Source organism: Melospiza georgiana, chromosome 6 (genome assembly GCF_028018845.1).
Source record: "Melospiza georgiana isolate bMelGeo1 chromosome 6, bMelGeo1.pri, whole genome shotgun sequence".
NCBI lineage: Eukaryota > Metazoa > Chordata > Aves > Passeriformes > Passerellidae > Melospiza > Melospiza georgiana.
The window spans coordinates 23865905-23884269 of NC_080435.1; the positions used below are offsets into that span (position 1 = coordinate 23865905).

The window sequence follows — 18365 nt, forward strand, 5'->3', positions numbered from 1 at the left end:
CTTTCTCAAGGTTTTTACCTTTCTCAGTGCATTCCTTCTGAAAGTGTTCAGCTGTGGTTTCTCTCAGAGGAGAGGAAGAACTCTCACCATAGCTCACTTTCAGAACAGAAAGTTTTCTAGTCCACGTATAGCTAAAGACTAAGTGCAATGAAGCCATGAAGCATTCCAATTATTGCTCCTTTAAAGGAATATCTCAACATTGTTCTGGTCCAACAAACCAAATATTCCATCATATTCATTTCTCTTAGAGTCCTGATTCCAATTTGGTAAAAAAAAGTGGCGAAAAAACCCCAGGATCTGATATTAGCAAAACAATGTAATGTAAAATAAAGAGAGTGTGAGGTTTATGACTGCTTATTTGGTAGGACTGGGGTTATCCAATGGGAGAAATACTACCAAAATCCAGCGAGATATGGTTACCAGACAGGAATCCCAGGAGATTCTGTTACCATGCAGGAATCCCATGAGACAGTATTATCAAGAAGGAATCTGTAGTATTCAGTACACCACAAGGCAGTAATATTAGATTTTTAGAATTAAATCCTGTGGTATCTTGTTTTATAAGAGTTGGCATAGGAAGGACAGAGAAAAATGCAGTGGAAGAAAGATGCCTCCCTGGAACCTGAGCTGAGAGCTTTAATTGTTGCACTGATTTCTAGCTGAAATAAAACATCACAAACCTTTCCTCGTGGTCCAGAGATATTTTTACTCCACATTATATAAATAGTTTATTAGTGAAATGTATTTTAATTTTTTTTCTTTGTTTTTACAAAATACAGGTTCAAGCATTAAAATGCCATGATGTGAACATCAACATGACTATTTTTGATTGGCATAAATATCTTCTGGATTTATTTATTTGTAATGGGTTTACTTTTGCCCTGAGCAGTACTGTTTTGTTAAAAATGTGTGAAATGGCTGTTGTACATCAGCACCAAGCAAGCTTCTGAGCTGTTCAGAGCAGTGTCTTACACTGCAGGATTTTGTGATGCCTCTCACCATGTCTGCAGTGTTTCAACAACCAGAAATGTTAGGAATTGTTTTGCTTGTATCTTTTTTTTGTTTGTTTTTGGTTTTTTGGGGGTTTTTTTTGGTAGTAGTTTTGTTTGCTGTTTTCACCTGATCACAACAGGTAATTCTGAATGCTCAGCATCCTTTACATAAATGTACCATTTTGCCTGCCTGTATCATGGTACATCTGTATGAATATTTAATCAGATAACATCTGACAGAAGTCCATCAACATAAAAAGTTTAGTGTGAAGAGACAGATCAGTTTTGTGATTAGCCTGAATAAAGGCTGAGTATGTTACATTAGGACTTAATCCCAGATTCCAGTTGTACTTTTAACTCGTCTGTATTTCTAAATAGGTCCTTTGAGAGAGAGATCTCTGCATTTTGGCAGGTGAGGGACACACACAGTGGGTCACAAACCCACACAAATGGTCACAAACCTGTCAGGATGGTTCATCCCTCCAAATCTGATTTGATGGACAAGGGAGACAGAAAAAGGCAGGAATTTAGGTGAGAAGTGAGAAATGAGAGTGTAAATCCATCGGAAAGAGCATTGCCAAAACACGATGGGAAATTTTGGAAAGGAAAAGCCAACAGACATAGGTGCCATGAATTGAGACCAAAATCCATGGAGTGGCTTTGCAGATCCCTGTGGCTCCCTGGATGCAGCCCTTGGCGTGGCACACGGCCCTGCACCCTCCTGGCTGTGCTGGCAGCAAAGGTGTCACCCATGGGACACTGCCATGTATCCCCAGGGCTCTCTGAAACTGCAGAAGGACTCGTCCCTGGCATTCAGCTGGGCTCACAACGAGCCAAGGAGAAAGAAAAAGAGGCGGCAGGAAGGAGTATAAAACTCAAGAGGCATTAGGCTGTTTGCTGTGTTTGTGAATCCCTCTGCTTGAGTGCCTGTGAACAAGAAAGCGGGCCCAGCTGAATGGCAGGCTTAAGGAAAAGTCAGCTCAGCTTCAGAAGAGGGTGTGCAAACACTGATCAGATCTTAGCCCTAAAAGACATAATCAAACAATGCTGGGAAGAGCTCTGAATGTGCTAAGTGGACCATTAGAAAACACAACACCTATAGTGGGGATGTTGGTGGCACAGAGGTACCGGGAAGATTACACAGAGAGATTACTTGTGATGACAGATGGAGAAGTCACTGGACCCATCCATACTTGGGGAGATGCAAATCACAACCTCTGGTGCTTTTGTGATAACGATTTCAACCCTGTAGGTAATGGTTTGGAACCATTAGTGCACACACCACCGTGGATGCTAACGGATTGCAGCTCTGGGGACAGGAGAGCTCTGTCACCCCACGGTCCCGGGGCTGCTGAACTTCCCTCTGTGGTGTCTGTGAGCAGCTGAAGGCACCCCACACACCTCCGCTGCACTTTTGGCTCAGTGGATGACACATACCCCCCTGCCCAGAAGCCTATGGAAGGGGGAACAAAACCTGCGAGTGAACCCACAATGAAATTCATTCTCCATGTGCAGTGACCATTTTCGCGTGTTGCTAGAAGACAGAAAAGTCAAATCTTGGAAGGATTAACAAAATTAGTACATTCAATATCAAGCTGAGAGCCAGGACAACAGTTCATGGATCTCTTGACACAATCTGCCAGGGAAATCTCACCTGTGTTCATGTAGCATTTCACAAAGTTGGTCTCATCCTGCTTAACTAAATATCTCCCTCTTGGTATAATGTTCTTCTATTTGCCTGTACTGCAAAGAAATAATTCTCATCTTCCCCATTTCCCACAAATAACCCTCACTAGGGTCAATCTCACCAGCAGCACCTCCTGTGCTTCCCTGCAACATGTATTTTCAAAAGCTTGACTTGGGAGCCACCAGTTTTGGTGGGAGTGGAGTTTTTGCAGAGAGACCTGGTGGACTTGGAATTTCGGAGCAGCCTCCATGGCAAATCACAGGATTGAGGCTTGGAGCAGAAATCTGGTCCTGAATTTGGTGTGGGATTTATTGCTCAGCAACTTGGAGCACAGCGAGTCAGCAGCTGGCTCTCCAGCCAAAACACACCAGCAAACAGAGCAGAACTGTCATGGTAACAGGGACACAGGGCGTGCTGCAGTGGCACCCTGCTCTCCACAGGGAATTCCTCACTGGTACCACAGTAAAAATTATGGCTAATAATAACCTTAATAGTGACTATTGCTGCTACTAATAATAGCAGTCATTATATTTATGCTGTAACAACAGCGAGATATATTTGGCTGGGATTTGGTGATTCCAAATTGCTCTTTAAATGTGTCTGGCACATTTCTTTGTGACCTTTTTGTTGAGGTGCTGCAGCTCCTTCGGCAGTGTACAGTTAGTCCATGAGAAAAGGTGTCCTGCATTTTTTCCTCTGCAGGTGATGGAAATGTCATTCCCTTATCCCTGATCATCACAGAAGTTTTAGAAATATGTAACTTATTGTTATTGTTCAAATAGAGTAATGTTCAAATTATGTAGCATTAATTGAACAGTATTGTTCAAATTCTAGTAATACATAACCTCAAGTAATAGGCAACTCTGTCATAAATGACAAAGTACAGTGTTGGTGATGCAGGAGTATTCCCAAGAGGGAAGAAAAGAGTTCCTGAAGCCACTTTCCCCTGTATTTAAGAACTTTAGCCATCATCCCTTGTATTTAGGAATTGATCCTGCAGCCTGTGTCCATGTTGAGTTGAAAATTGAGAATGGGTTGCAAACCATTCCTCAGGCTTGGTAAAAAAATAGTGGGATTTTGCTGCTGTTAAATAATAATCCCCAACAGCGTGTGTGAGGTTTGTTCCCATGGCTCTGAATTATGATTGCACCTACAAAGCTGCTACAGGAGGGAGTTTGGGGGTAGTTTTTTGGATATACACTCCTCAATTTGCCTGCTGCAGTTCAGGTAAACTACTGTGATGATAGAGATGGGTGGAGAGAAACTTTCTAAGCTCTCTCAAAATATATTGTATAACAACACTTGACAGCACAGCTCTTCTCCCCTCTCTCCTTCATCTTCCTAATTTTCCAGCAGTGGCCCCAGCATTGGGAGAAAGAGCGGAGAAGTTTCAGGGGGGAAAGGAAAAGATGCAAACTGACTGTAGGTGTAACACATCCCCATGCTGGTGTTAAGGATGACACTTCTTGCCTCTTCAGTACTCACAGTGAAAACTGTCACTGCCACCAAAACTAACATTTTATTGAATTATTTTGGCAGCAGTTCAGTGAGGACTTCAGGCAAACAAACAGGAGAGCTCTGCTCACTCCAACACCTTCCAGTCCTCAGGCAGTGGGATTTTTACAGTCCCTCACCCCCCAAAAAAGGGTTCTGAGCCAGGATTTCCATCCACCCTCTTAGCCCCAGGTGGAGCCCACACCAACAAACACCCACCTTCCCTGGGCTCCTCCACTGACAGGACCTTGAGGATTGCTCTGATCTCTCCCAGGCTGGCTCTGGTTTGACAGAGCTCCAGTTCCCAGAGGTCCTGGTGTGATGTCTTGACCTGTCTCAGCTGCCCTCCTTCTACAAATCAGCCAGCAGCTGATTTTTTCCATCCTGTTTGTGGTTTGATTTTGACTGAAGTCTTAGAATGATTTTCCCTCCCGCCCATAAAAATAACAATGAAGATGATAGTGATAATATGTATGGTATTGTAGGCAACAGAAATGACATTTTACAGTAAGAACTATTGTCCCATTATGATGATACTTTCTCTTCCAATCCAAAAAATGCTCATATAGACTCCAATATTTTCCCTTTTTCTGAAATCCTGCATTTGAACTTCAAGTGACAAGTAGCCTCCTACTGTGCTGGTCCAGCAGCTCTCAGGAACATAAACTTGCAAATTAAAAAGTGGAAAGAAGGAGGAGAAGGAAAGAAGACAGAATAATTTTGAAAGTATATGTATTTTTTTAAGGACAGAATCCTTTGTTTACCTAATAGTGGTATCTGAATTCAGCTTTCAACCACTGGAATAAATGGATACTCTGAAAACTCCGGATAGTTTTGTAACACCTAATTCCAGCATTATGAATCTCATTAGGGGAGCAAAAATGTTTGTTTCCCTGTTGCAGAGCAGTGCTAGATGGCCATGAAGGCACTGAAAGCAGCCCCTGTGGCTGCTGCCTGACTCTTTAAATACAGAACAAACTGCATGCAGTGTGTCCCTGGCAGGTCACTGGGAGCACTGCTGGGCTCCTTTTGTGGAGGAGGGTGTGCTCCAGGGGTTATTATAAGACTCCAAGACTTTGGGGTTCACAGGGCTTTTTCTGGCCATGTCACCGAGTGAAATATTTTGTGACTGGATATAGCACGTGGCAAATAGCACAGCAGTGACTGCACAGCACTGTCTGAATTCCGCGGGCAGGGAGTTTTCCCTTGGTTGTGTGTTCTTCCCATCCTGCTCTCCTGGTTCCAGGAGCTCTCATGTGCACCCTCCATCCCTGCCAATATTGAGAATAACCCACGTGGAGTTTTGTGTCAAAATATTCGTCCTTGGTGGGTGTGCTGTGAAGGAAAAGCAGTGTCTCTGGTAGAATCAGACTTTGTGCAGCCACAGCTTCATTTGCTTTATTCCATTATCCCAGGAAGTTACATGGAAATGAGCTCAGGGGCACCTTTTCATGCAGTAATTTACCTGTTATTTCAGGTGTGTGGTAGCAAAGGGAGAATGTCAGGGAAAAGCTGCTGGGATGTGGCAGCTCAGAGGTTCTAGATGGCCATGCTGTTGCAGGACACACACATTTGTAGGACACACACATTTAGGAGGGACACTTGGCTGAGTTCCAATCAATGGAGGGAATCACAGGTTGGTCCTGGAAATTATTAAAAATACCAAAACCTTCATTCTGCTGTTGACTGCCTCATTAAAGACTTTTTTTTTTTTCCTCAAGACAATCTTCAAATTGGTAATTTCTAATTTGCATTTATCTCATTCTGCTTATTAATAAGCAGTCCCAAGTCAGGTAAGTGTCTGAATTAACTCCCTGGGGATCTCTTCCCTCAGAGCTCATTAGGAGAATGGAAACTGTACATTCTTCTGCTCCAAAGATAAACATATTCAAAATGCAAGAAAATTCATAATCTTCACTCTTCATGGCTGAGAGCTGAGGAGGCTTCATGGAGCAAAATTACTCAGAGCCTGGGCCTGTTCCCTCTTTCACCTCTGGGAGCAAAAGCAAACCCTGTGGGAAATGTGCTCTCAGAGCAGCATGAGGAATCCTCCAAAAGGAGATCAACAGCCTTTACTGTTTTATTTTTTTTGTCTTTTCTTAAGGTGCATGGATTAATTCCTGTAATGCTGATGCTTCTGTAGCTCTCAAAGCTTTATGAGTGAAGTGAAAAAGATGGGAGCAAAAATAGTATTGAAGTGGTTGACTGGAACAAAGCTGCTCTTGGGCCTTGAATAGCAAGGGGAATTCAATGATTAAATGAAAAATCAAGCCATGCCATCTCTGCTGCTTTCTTGGTGTCAAGGGGATTTTTCTGGGCAAGGATCATTCATCCAAACCTTATTTACTTGTAACTCGTGTGATCTGAACGGGGAGTGAGAACTGGCTGCCATTGTGATCTGCCTGGCCTGTAACCCAACAGCACAAAGAGGGTGAGTGACAAAACCTGTGGCAAATCCCCTGGACAGGTCTGCTGACAGATGACTGACGTGTCTGCTGACAGGTAACTTGTTTTACACCCTGCTGCAATGTGCTCCTCCACTGCAGAGCTCAGCTGTACACCTCCTCAGCTTTGCTTTCCAGATAAAGGGGAAGAAAATACATTTTACCTGGCATGTTACTGCTGCCACTGCCCTCAAACAAGTCAGAATTTGGTGAGTAGCCTCCATGCTGGTTGATCCTCAAGCTCTAGAGCTGTTACCTGTGCATAGCTCATGGCTTGCAGTTTGCTGCGCAAAAACTCACCCATCAAAACCCTACAGATGTTTCTGGCTCCATCAGGAGCAACGTTGTGCTGCCCTGGTTTTATACCTGTTCTTTGGGCCTTTTGTGTGCCAGAGTGAAAGATGAAGCAGTTGCCACTGTTAATACCACTGCTGGCATCAGGAAAGCAGAAGATTTGTTTCACAGTTGTGACACTAAAGGTCAGCTGGAAGAGCTGGGCTCCTGCGTGCTCAGGGAGGCTGTGGGTTGTACATCTGTGTCCATATATGTTCTGACAGGTTCTGAGTGCCGCTTGGCTGGGGAGTTAGAAAATTCAGTAATACACGTCATTTGCTTACAGCAGCCAGTTTTTCTTCACTTTAGCCATGGGTAAAAAATGATTCATGCAAGAGAGGCCACATGTTGAACAGATTGGTGCAAACCAATTATGCCACGTTCAAAGTCAGCTAAAACATTCTCACACAAAAAAAGTCAACTCAAGCTACTATTTCCCACAAAAATAATAATAAAAATAAGCTTAACAAACACTTACTCTGATTCTCAAAACTCATTTTCTATTATGTTTCCTTTTTCCAGCTTTGTTTGGCAGAGTGCCACATAATGTATCAGCACAAGTATGTGTGTCATCATCTGACAAAAGGAAAAAAAAGGTATATTTTTAGTTTTAAAGTGTTTGTAGTTTCAATAGGTGCAAAGCATACAGGACAAGGAAGGACAAAACAGCAGATGCAGAAATTTCAGCAGTGAGTATGAAAGTATCAGCATGTGAGCTTCAGCCTAAGAGTGAGCCTGGCTGGGAATAAACATTTCCAAAGACCAGCATCAGTAACTGGAGCCACCTGAGCTTGATATTTCTCCATCTGTGCTCTTAGCAGACCTCCCTCCCAAACTTTGGTTCACACTACATGAGGATGAGGGGCATGGGAGTGTGACAAAGCCCCCAAAATGATCTGCCTGGACTGATGGCTTCCCACTGTCCCATCCCACTGAACCCTGCTCCTCAGGGACACCAACTCCAGGGGTGCTCCTGGGGGCTCCTCCACCTTCCCCACCCATGCCAGCACTCAGTCCAGGTCTGGCTGGTGGCTGGGGATGCAGCTTCCATGGAGGGCGCTTGTCCTGACAAGAAATATGGGAGCAGAAGAGCTACAGGAAAAAAGAGAGGACAGGGGACAGCAGGAAGCACGTGCAGCCAGAACAGTTGATAATGGAGCAAGAGCCACTCGGTGAAGGAAACTGCTGGCAACACAGAGCAGTAATGACATTATTTTATTTATTTATGGGATTTATTGCTGTGGACAGCACAGGAAAGCATGGAGCAAAGCTGCAACCTGGGAAACAGGTTGAGAAGCAGAAGATGTAGTAACTGTCTAGACGTGTTGTTTCACCCCAGAGCTGTTGACATGCCAGGAGGACAAGGAAAGGGCTTGGCAGGACCACATCAGGCTGCTTCTCAGTGCCCTTGGGTCTCCCAGACGGCCACTCCACACCTCTGCAGTGATGCTGAAGGAGCATCAACCCACACAGAACAAACAAACCAAGCACAGCAGCTGAGAAAGGGCTGCCACAGAGCTGAGTGGAGTGCCCAGGAAGCCAGAGGTCTGGGCCTTGATCTCCTGCAGCAGTGGGTGTAGGTGAGCGGTGAGGATGTGGAAAGCCAGGGCACTGGGAATATTTCTGTGTCTGCTCTGGGGTGCCCTGACCCCCAGGGCAGCACTGACTTTGACCCTCATCCGTGGAGGTTTTCCAGACTTCAAGATAAACTAGAATGCACAAAAGTGTGCAACAGATTATAGAGAGCAGTGTAGTTGTATCACTTGGTAAGAAATCTAGGTTTTGGGATTTTTAGTATGCTGTGGATGGCAGCAAGATGGAGGGCACAGGGTGTCGTCCTGGGTTTGTTCTCCATGCTTCTTCTTCCTTCTTCTTCATGGGTTTGGGTGGCATTTGGTAATTGGGCAGAAAAGCCCCAATGTGGGCTCTGTGGGATCAGTTATTGGGTTAAAAGGGAAAATAATCCAGGTGTCAGTTCTTAATTGGATAGTTTAGTCTTAAAAGACCTTGTACCAAGAGATTGTTAGCCATTTTGTGCCTTCTAATGGAAAGCTGCAGAACTCACAATAGTGAAACTGTTTTACTGATAAGAGAAAATAAGCACCTGAGTACGAACATGAATTACTGTCTCAAGTGCCTTCAATCCAGACCCAGAGAAACCAATGGCGGGTACCCCACATGAGGACACAAGCCGGAAGTGTGAATTGCAGCCTACAGGAGCCCACACAGACGGGCACAGCTGTGTCCTCTCTGCTTGGCACGGGGATGTGGCCCTGCAGGAGCTGCCCAGCAGCAGAGGCAGCAGCTGCTGGAAGCATCCACACCCATCCCAAACCAAGCCATGCTCAGTCCCCTCCCTGAATCCATCCAAACACACCAGAGGGAGGCTTTTGCTCCCTTTATTGCCTGCCCAATCTCGGGTTTCCTGTGGCTGAAATGGCTCCTGAGGTATTAAAGAGTCTTTTTTCCCAGCCCTGTGACCAAAGAAGAAGTTGAGATTCTTCAGCTCTGGTTCTCAAGGTTGTTTATTTTCTCTTATCTAACACATTCTTTCTCTGACCTGCTGAGGTCTGTCCAGCAGGTTGGGTTGTGGCACAGTCCCTGCCCTTGGGGTGGTGTTGGCTTTTTATATTAAAAACTACCTCTACTTTATTTACAATAATTTTCCAATACCTATCACCTATGTTAGACAGTCTGTCTCTACCCTAAACCAATCCAAAAGTGCCACCACCACAGCAGAAGATGGAGGACAAGAACAAGACAGGACACACCCAGATTCCTCCATCTTGTCTCTTGAACCCCCATTCTAAAACCCCAAAATTCTACTTTTTCACCCTGTGACAAATTCACAATCATTCTACTCAAACCCTTATGGCTTGTAACTCCTCACACAAAGTTGGTAATTGTTTCCATGGGCTAAAATAGAAGGCACAGGTGGTTTTGACCCTGTGCCAAGATCTCTGAGCCCCTTGCCAGGGTCTGGAATCACCCAGGGCTGCCAGAGGAATGTCCTGGGTTCTGACAGCCCGGCGCTGTGGCTGCCCTCTGCTATATTCCACTGCCCCTCTGCACAGCGCTGGGTGCTTCTCCTCCAAAAGCATTGCCATGAAAAGGGGTGCAGGCAAAAGGGGAGCCGGGGTGCCTTTTTGCCAGATTTTCATAGCTTGCAAAGAGGGTGAAAGGGGTTTTTCCCCTACCAGTACAGCCCCTCCATCCTTCCGGACCAAAGGATCCCAGTGAAATATTTGCCTTCAGGAGAAAAGCTCATGAGCAATAACTTTCAGGGTCGTTTACATTTACTGGAGCTAATAAATATGTAAATTGATTTTTAAATTGTGGACCTGGATTGCTTTAGAAAGGCAGACACAGAGCCTGATTTGGATGGCTGCTAAACCAGTGTAAATAATGTACAGTACAGTACAAAATAATACTGTAATGATTCCTTCTTCTTTTCCCTTTTTCCTTCAGAATCCACGATATGGGGCTTGAACATGGGTATGGACCTGAATTCTGTGGATCCTTCCTTCTTTCTTATACTTTAAACCTAGAGGAATTTGGAAACAAGAGCTGTCTGAACTGTGACATCCACATAGGCTTTTTAGAGAAGAGAGCCAATACAGAGATGGAGACATTTTAGCTGGTTTAAAATCTAAACTGTTGCTGAGAAAGTGTCCACCAGGAGTGGGGACACATATCAGCAGAACAAGGCAGGATATGGAAGATTCAGAATTAATTATGGGATGATCTGGAGACACCCAGCTCCACTGCCTGAAAGCTGACAGCACATTGGAGCATCAGTCCATCTCTGCCCTGGGCCTTCTGACACTGATTTTTGGCTTCCATGGGGAATATCCTGCTTTGATGGTTTCCTGTGCCAATAATTTCTGACTGACAATGTCTGTGTTACGGCACTGAGAGCTGTAGGTGAGCACCTTCCACCTGTCATTTACACCTGGTGCAAACTGAGAGCGCTGTGGTTCTGCTTTGCCTCCATCCCTGTGGGGTTTGTTCCCCAGGTGCAAACAATAAAAACCAGAGGGTTTTGGAGCAGCAGCACCAGGGTTTGTTTCACAGGCAGCCTGCACACAAGCTCACACACATGTGGATATAGACAACTTGAAAGCAAACCCACACCTCACAGTTTCATTCTTAGCTGGAAACTCACTGCTTTTCCTCTCAGAAAAGTTCACTGTGAGCCTTTATGGAAAGCCTGATGTCTAATCCTTTGGCAGGTTGAACAATGGAGCTGCAGAAGCATCCCTTATTAATCTGTGACGTCGTGGCAATACCACCTGATGCTCTGCATTCTCTGTGCAACCATTTAGGACCTGATATTGCAAACATAAGGACCAGGAACCTCACAGGGTGTCCTATTGGGAAGTATGGAGCCATTTCCATACTTCCCAAAGGGGTGAATCATCCACCAGGGCACATCCCTAACTCAAGTTTGAAGGATGCTTAGACCTCACTCACACTACTTTGGGCAGGAAGGCCAAGCAGAGCCAGCCCTGGGCCACCAGCCACCCCTGTGCTGGGGAGGTGTGGCAGCAGCACTGCCACTCCTTCTTCTCATCCCTCAGAAGGTAAATAAACTTAATCCCAAATCCACCCGCTGCTGTTTGCGAAGAGCAAATAATTCAGAGTGGGATCGCAGCATCCTGAGGAGCCTGGGGAAGGAGAAGTGCCCAGCCCAGCAGAGCAGGGCAGCTTCCAGGCCTGGCAGCAGCTGCTCTCTGCCTGAAAAAAGATGAAAAAGATGCCCTCTTTCTCTGAACAAGGGGTGGCTGTGTCCTGGCTGCTTGCTCAAAGCCCTGCCAAACAGAAAATAGCTTTGTACAAGACGGTGGGATGTGCTGGAAGTGAGCAGAGAGAAACTATGCCTGCACTGGAATGGTGGTGAGGGAAAGGTTATTCCCAGTATTGTCACTGCCTTTGCACCCACAGCTGAGCCACTCAGCTGATCAGGTGCAAGGAGAGGGTCTGGATGGCGCTGATGGAAATAAAAATGTGGCAAATACCTGTGCATTTCATATCAGTGGATTTCGTGGAGTCACAGAACCCTTAGTGTTGGAACAGACCTTCAAGATCATCTCATTCCAGCCCCCTGCTACATTTCCCACTAGAGACTAGGCTGCTCAAAGCCCTGTCCAACTTGGAACATTTGTAGGGATGAGGCATTTTCACCTCCACAGTGAAAAATCTGCATTGTACTGCCTTGGAACGCACACGGAGGAGTGAACTTGCTTGAGGCTGGGACAGAAACTGCACCGAGGAGATTGCAATCGCCCCCAAAGCAGCGGCATGTGCACCTCACAAGAAGAAATAAAAGCACATCATCTGAGTTTGCTCAGGTTTAGCGAAGGTCAGAGATTTTCGCACCTAGGTGAGCTGTCATCTGCCTCGGGGCAATTCTCTTTTCTCTCGCATCCTTTGCTGGAACAGCGGGAGAGCTTTAGCGGCGTGAAAGACTAAACTGGCTTCGGGCTGTAAAGGACTTGAGTCACAAACCACTTCTCCCCCCTCCCCCCGAAACACACGCTTTCCTATTAATTCAGGACCTTCCAAAATTGTCCCAATGTCTCCTCACCTGTTTGTGCCGAAAACCTGCGGAGGGCCGAGGCTTAAGCTGTGGGATGTAACAAAACCTATGGGATTTGCTCGAAGCAAAGTAGCTCTAAACTGATGGGCTCAAAACTTCTCCTCCTTTTAAATGACAAGCTTCATTTCCAGGAACCTCAACCACATGAAGCAATTACCTAAGAATAAATGCATCAGTAAAACACAGCAGCAGCTGCAGCAGCAGCATGGAAGTAAAGATTAAAAACTAACCATTCTGTTAAAAAGTGCAGCAATATTTGAACGAGTGGGCAACCTCTGGGCTCTGGAATAAACTTGTGTCACCACAGCCCCCGTCAGTACAGTGACCAAGAGGGAGCTCCACATGTCTGGTACTCCACATTTCTTAAAGGGATATTTAGAACCAAAAACTTTATTGCCACTTGCTGCCTCTGTAAATGTTTTCCTCTTTATTAAAAGCTTTGTCCTTTCCTTTTGGGTTTTTTTTTTTTTTTTGGTTGGGTTTTATTGTTTTGTTTTGTTGTGGTTGGGTTTTTTTTTTTTGCAAGTTCTTTCATTTTTCATTTCTTAAACCTCCCATTCCAAAACTCTTTTTGGCTTTTAATGAAGGGAATTTTGTTTCTGCATCCAGCAAACTGTTAACCATGTCGCTTGGTTACAGCAAAAAGCTGAAATTCCACAGGTTTACATAGTCGTACATTGTGTTGGGGGAAAGTGTGCTGGGCGCTCTTTGGGTTTTGTATCTTGCATTGGCATTTGTAGGCTTTTGAGAAAGGGAAAAATATAAAGAAAGGAGACAAAAAGGGAAAAGACAAAGAGGGAAAGAGAGGGAAAGAGAAGGAAAGAGAGGGGAAGAGAAAAAGAGAGACGGAAAGAGAGAGAGAGAGAGAAAGAGAGAGAGAGAGAAAGAGAGAGAGAGAGAAAGAGAGGAAAGAAAGAAAGAAAGAAAGAAAGAAAGAAAGAAAGAAAGAAAGAAAGAAAGAAAGAAAGAAAGAAAGAAAGAAAGAAAGAAAGAAAGAAAGAAAGAAAGAAAGAAAGAAAGAAAGAAAGAAAGAAAGAAAGAAAGAAAGAAAGAAAGAAAGAAAGAAAGAAAGAAAGAAAGAAAGAAAGAAAGAAAGAAAGAAAGAAAGAAAGAAAGAAAGAAAGAAAGGTTGCTGTTGCTGTGATGGACGTAAAAAATGACCTTTTCTTTTTAAAAGTTTGTGCTGTCCCTGTTGTTTAGCACCAGTGCTGCTCACCCTTTCTCTTCAAGACGCTTCAGAGCTGTTAAGCATCTAGGGGTGATAATTTGACTTTCAGCTAAGCCGGAGGGCTGCAGCAGACAGCAGTAGGTGGTGATGTAATAGGTACCAACGCACATGGATATATAAATATCGTGGCTAGGGCTAAAGCGCTATGGCTGAGCAGCTATAGAAGAAGATCAGCACTTCAGACAAGACTCCTGGAGTTGAGATCAAGTTCAGAAGCTCTTGCTCCCGGGATTTCCTCTCCATGCAGCCAGCCCAGGGAAACCGCAGATCCTCAGGGGATTGAGCACTAAGCTCCTTCCTTCCCTCCCTCTCCGCTTTGCTTTTTTTTTCTCCTTTTTAATTTTTTTTTTTTTTTTTCTGTTTGGCTTTTGGTCAGTTTTCTTTTTTTGTTGTTTTTTTGGTTGTTTTTTTTTTTTTCTTTTTTTCCTCCCCTTCTTTGACCTCAGCATAAAGTGGGAGCGCATTTTGGGAGCGAGCGGCGGCCGGCCCGTGGCTCCCCGCCCCTGACCGGGATGCCTCTCCCCGCGGCGCTGCTCCCGGCGCTGCTGCTCGGGCTGCTGTGGCCGGGGGCGGTGCGCGCCCGCTCGGCCCCGGGCCGCGTCCCCGCCGGGCCCCGCCAGCGCCGCTGGGACGCGGCGCTTTTCGCCCGCTCCGTGGCTCGCCTGCCCGCCGAGCGCCGCGACGCCGCCCGCGACGGCGACTACCTGCTGGGCATCAAGCGGCTGCGGCGCCTCTACTGCAACGTGGGCATCGGCTTCCACATCCAGGTGCTGCCCGACGGCCGCATCGATGGCATTCACAGCGAGAATCGATACAGTAAGCCGGAGACAACCTCCGCGGGCGAGACTTTCGGGACGGCCGGAGGGCAGTTCTGCGGGAGGGGACCCAGTGAGCTGCCCCGGAGAGGGGCATGTCCCGAAAGGAGGGTGGGTGCATGGCAGACCTCGAGCTTCCCAAAAAGTCCGGCCGCAGGCAGCACCGCGGGGCTGCGCCCTTCGGCTCCCCCGAGGGTGGCGGGAGCCCGGGGCAGCGGGGCGGCCACCGACCCCATCGGGAGCTCCGGACCCCATCGGAGCTCCGGAACCCATGCGAGCTCCGGAACCCATCGGAACTCCGGAACCCATCGGGAGATCCGCACCCCATGGGAGCTCCGGAGCCCATCGGGAGCTCCGCACCCCATGGGAGCTCCGGAGCAGCTCGTCGGGCGTTCGGGAGGGCTCGTCGGCGCTGCTCAGTGCCCCGTTGTCCCCTTGCCGCCGTCAGGCATCAGGTGTCGGGGTTGCCTCAACATCTGGAGGATCCGCAGCGCCGTGGGCCGCCCACTCCGAGCAGGGGCTGGGGTGAGCCCAGCTCGCCCCCAAACTTGAAAAGCATCTGCTGGGGACTTAACCCCGCGGCCCCATGGCTCTGATATCCAACTGAAACAATAAGATCCGGGAGCAGGGATATAAGCTGCATGATGACAAATGTTTCATTTGCCCTAAGCATACTCTGGCTTATTTTAACCTTGCGTACACAAGAGGATGCCTGGAGGGCAAAATAAAAATAGATACTTAGCTAAAAGAAGAGAGGTCCCAGCATGGGGCATGGGACAGCACGTGGAGTATGAGGTGTGGGGTGTGGGGCTCTGTGGACACCCACGGCAGTGCTGGGATGTGGGGATCCTGTGGGTTTTGTATCTTGCTTTGGCATGGCACTGTCACCACACACTCCAGGGCACACCCTTTTGTCCCCCTGATTTCTGTGTCTCCTGTGCAGGTCTGCTGGAAATCTCTCCTGTGGAAAGAGGTGTGGTGAGCATATTTGGTGTCAAAAGCGGACTCTTCATGGCCATGAACAGCAAAGGCAAACTCTATGGATCTGTAAGTAGCCACCGAGTGTGTGCCTGGGGAGGGGATGGTGATCAGTTGGGGTGAGATGTGTGCTAAAAGCTGCCCAAGCTCCAACCCTGCCCCTCCTGGGCTGGGCAGCACAGAGCAGCCCTTCCTGCCTTGCCAGCAGAAGGTGTGCTGCCCAGTTCTGCTGCTCACTGAGCTTTGGGAGTGAAACCCTCTCTTCTGCGTCACCCAACCATGGCTGCACATCCTGCCTGCCCCATAGACCAACAGATCAGTCGCCTGTGTGGCAAGACCACAAGCCAGGCTTAGTCCATTTGTTTGTTATATCTGAGTACAAACAGCCTTAGGCAGGTGTGGCAATCGCCCCATCTCTCAGAGGGCACTTGGACTTGTGCCCAGCCAGGCCCCACGAGTGACCCTTTATGAGATGTGATCAGTCAGGGGCCTATTGACCACTCCTTGTTAATGCTCTTGAACAGACAGACAGTTCCCGTGGCAGTTCAGCATCCTTGGGGTCTGAACTTCTGCTTAGGAGAAGGAAGTTCCATTAGGAAGGCAATACAGACCTTCTTTTACATGGGATCTTTGGAAAAGATAGAGACATCTTGTAGAATATACTTGAGGTGCACAATAACAGGGTGTATCTCTGCTCATGTTCAGCTGTATTCCTGCTTTGGAGTTCAGCTCTGTACAGGTGACTGTGATCAGCATAGTTTTAAAGTCATAGTTTTAAAGTCTCCTTTCTCACCCATGAATTTCCCATGCCATGCTCCCCAAGTGAAGAAACTTGGGCTGAGGAAGAGCCAAACCATGTCAGAGTTAACTGGGGCATTTTCACATGAAGGCATGAGGTATCCAGAATTATTTTCTGGGCTATTGGTCCTGTTGGGGAGGATTGTGCCTTGTATAAAAGCCAGGCAGAAGCAGTCACCAAAATGCATCCTTTCTTAGGGTTACTGCTGCCTTGGCGTCCTGGATAGAATAATGCCTAGTGCAGTGCTCAGCTTGGCAGGCTGAGGCCTCTCTCACATGCCCTGAGGTTTTTGCCCGACAGTAAGAGATGAGTTCATTTGTCCCTTCCCAGATAAGACACTTGCAAGACCTGTCCCTCTTTGTATGTACTTGCAAATGAAACCACAGCCCTGAAAGGTGCCTGCTGCTACATCTGTTTTCCTGATCCATTGACCTAAGTTATCCAAACCTTACCTTTGATTTTAAAGCTAAAGAAGCAAAAAATACTGTCCATGATGAGTGGCTTTAAAATGCCTCTTTCTCCTCAAGCAACACAGGAAAGCGCCAGGATTCTGGATTTTCTGAAGCCTCTCAGGCAATTTATTGCTGATGAGACAACCAGGAGCAATTCAATGAGCAGGACCATGGGACTGGGCTTGGGACCAGACTTAGTCCTTACCCAGCTCAGCTCTGTTCAGGTGACCCTGTCCCTCCATGGGTGTCCTTCCCACCTTTAGATCTATGCGCCTGGGCTAGGCACAGCATCCCTAATTGATCCTCCTGAGTCCTGTTTGAAGCTTCAGAGGCCACTTCAAAAGATTACTAAGTGGAGGGAGCTCACCTGCACATTTGCCCACAACACACCTTCTTACACCTGGCAGCAAGAATATTTCCACACCTGATGTTTAAAATTCCTTCCCTCTCATTCTTTCCTTTTCATTTCAGGCCCATTTCAATGATGAGTGCAAATTCAAAGAGATTCTCCTGCCAAACAACTACAATGCTTATGAATCCAGGATTTATCCCGGGATGTACATAGCCCTAAGCAAAAATGGAAGAACAAAGAAAGGCAATAAAGTATCTCCCACAATGACAGTGACACATTTTCTTCCTAGAATCTGAGACATCTCCCTTCAGACCTACCTCAGCACAGGGGAAGACACAGAACAGAACATCTTTGGGGAAAAGAAACATGGTGCACTTTTACTGGAGAGTTTTATGCAAGAGTAGGTGTAAGATATTTAAGTTAATTATTTAAATCTGTATATATTGTCACAAAATTTATTTATAGTTACTTTTTTTTTTTTTTAATTTTAATCTCTGGAAACAAAACAAACCTCCAACCCAAGGTCTTTCATTTCATGGTGCAACAGTAGAAGTCTTCTGCTTGGTGGTTTATTTAATTCAGCTGAGTTATCCCAGGTGTGCTGCTACTCCATGTCCTAAGCCAGGTGACATCCAATTCTGCTCTCCCAACGTTTTGCACTGTTTGTTTGTTGTTTATTGCTGTACAGGTGTGGGTTTGTTTCTTTGTGTGTTTGTTTGTTTGGGTTTTATGGTGGCTTTGTCCTCCCCGGAGTGTTTCCCAAGCCGCCGGTGGCTCCCGGCCGGGAGCAGGAGGTGCCAGGGTGGGATGCCAGGGTGGGATGGATGCCAGGGTGGGATGCCAGGTGCCAGCAGGGAGCCACACACAATGCCAACGATCCCCTGTGCTATTTGACTGCAGCAGGATCGCTTTACCCGGCACGGGAGCTGCACAGCCACCCCGCAGAGCTGTTTTTAGATCCGCCAGCGCTGAACTCTGAACTGCCCTGCAGCCCCTCTGCTCCTCCGAGAGGCTGAAACGCCTCTGCCGGCTCAGCAGGGCTGGGGATGCCGTTTTCTCTGCAGATAAACCGTGGCCCTTAATGGGAGCTTTTATTTGGCACAATTGCTTGTCATCAGGCTAAAATATAACGCCCATCCTTCCCTCAGCAAACGTGCTGTGGAATATGGGACAGTGAACCAGCTCTGCTTCA

The 18365-nt window shown here is 46.7% G+C and overlaps 1 protein-coding gene across 1 annotated transcript; it reads left to right on the top strand.

Moving 5' to 3' along the window:
- Window positions 1–14289: 14289 nt before the first annotated feature.
- FGF4 (fibroblast growth factor 4) lies at window positions 14290–17469 on the top strand. Its single transcript, XM_058026955.1, has 3 exons — window positions 14290–14593; window positions 15536–15639; window positions 17293–17469. Exons 1-3 carry the CDS (start codon window positions 14290–14292, stop codon window positions 17467–17469), a joined length of 585 nt encoding a protein of 194 aa, XP_057882938.1.
- The last annotated feature ends 896 nt before the right edge of the window (window positions 17470–18365 follow it).

Coding starts and splice junctions, on each gene's coding strand:
- FGF4 (XM_058026955.1), top strand. CDS start 14,290: ATGCCTCTCCCCGCGGCGCTGCTCCCGGCGCTGCTGCTCGGGCTGCTG. Junction 14,594..15,535: donor TCACAGCGAGAATCGATACA/GTAAGCCGGAGA, acceptor TCTCCTGTGCAG/GTCTGCTGGAAATCTCTCCT. Junction 15,640..17,292: donor AAGGCAAACTCTATGGATCT/GTAAGTAGCCAC, acceptor TTTTCATTTCAG/GCCCATTTCAATGATGAGTG.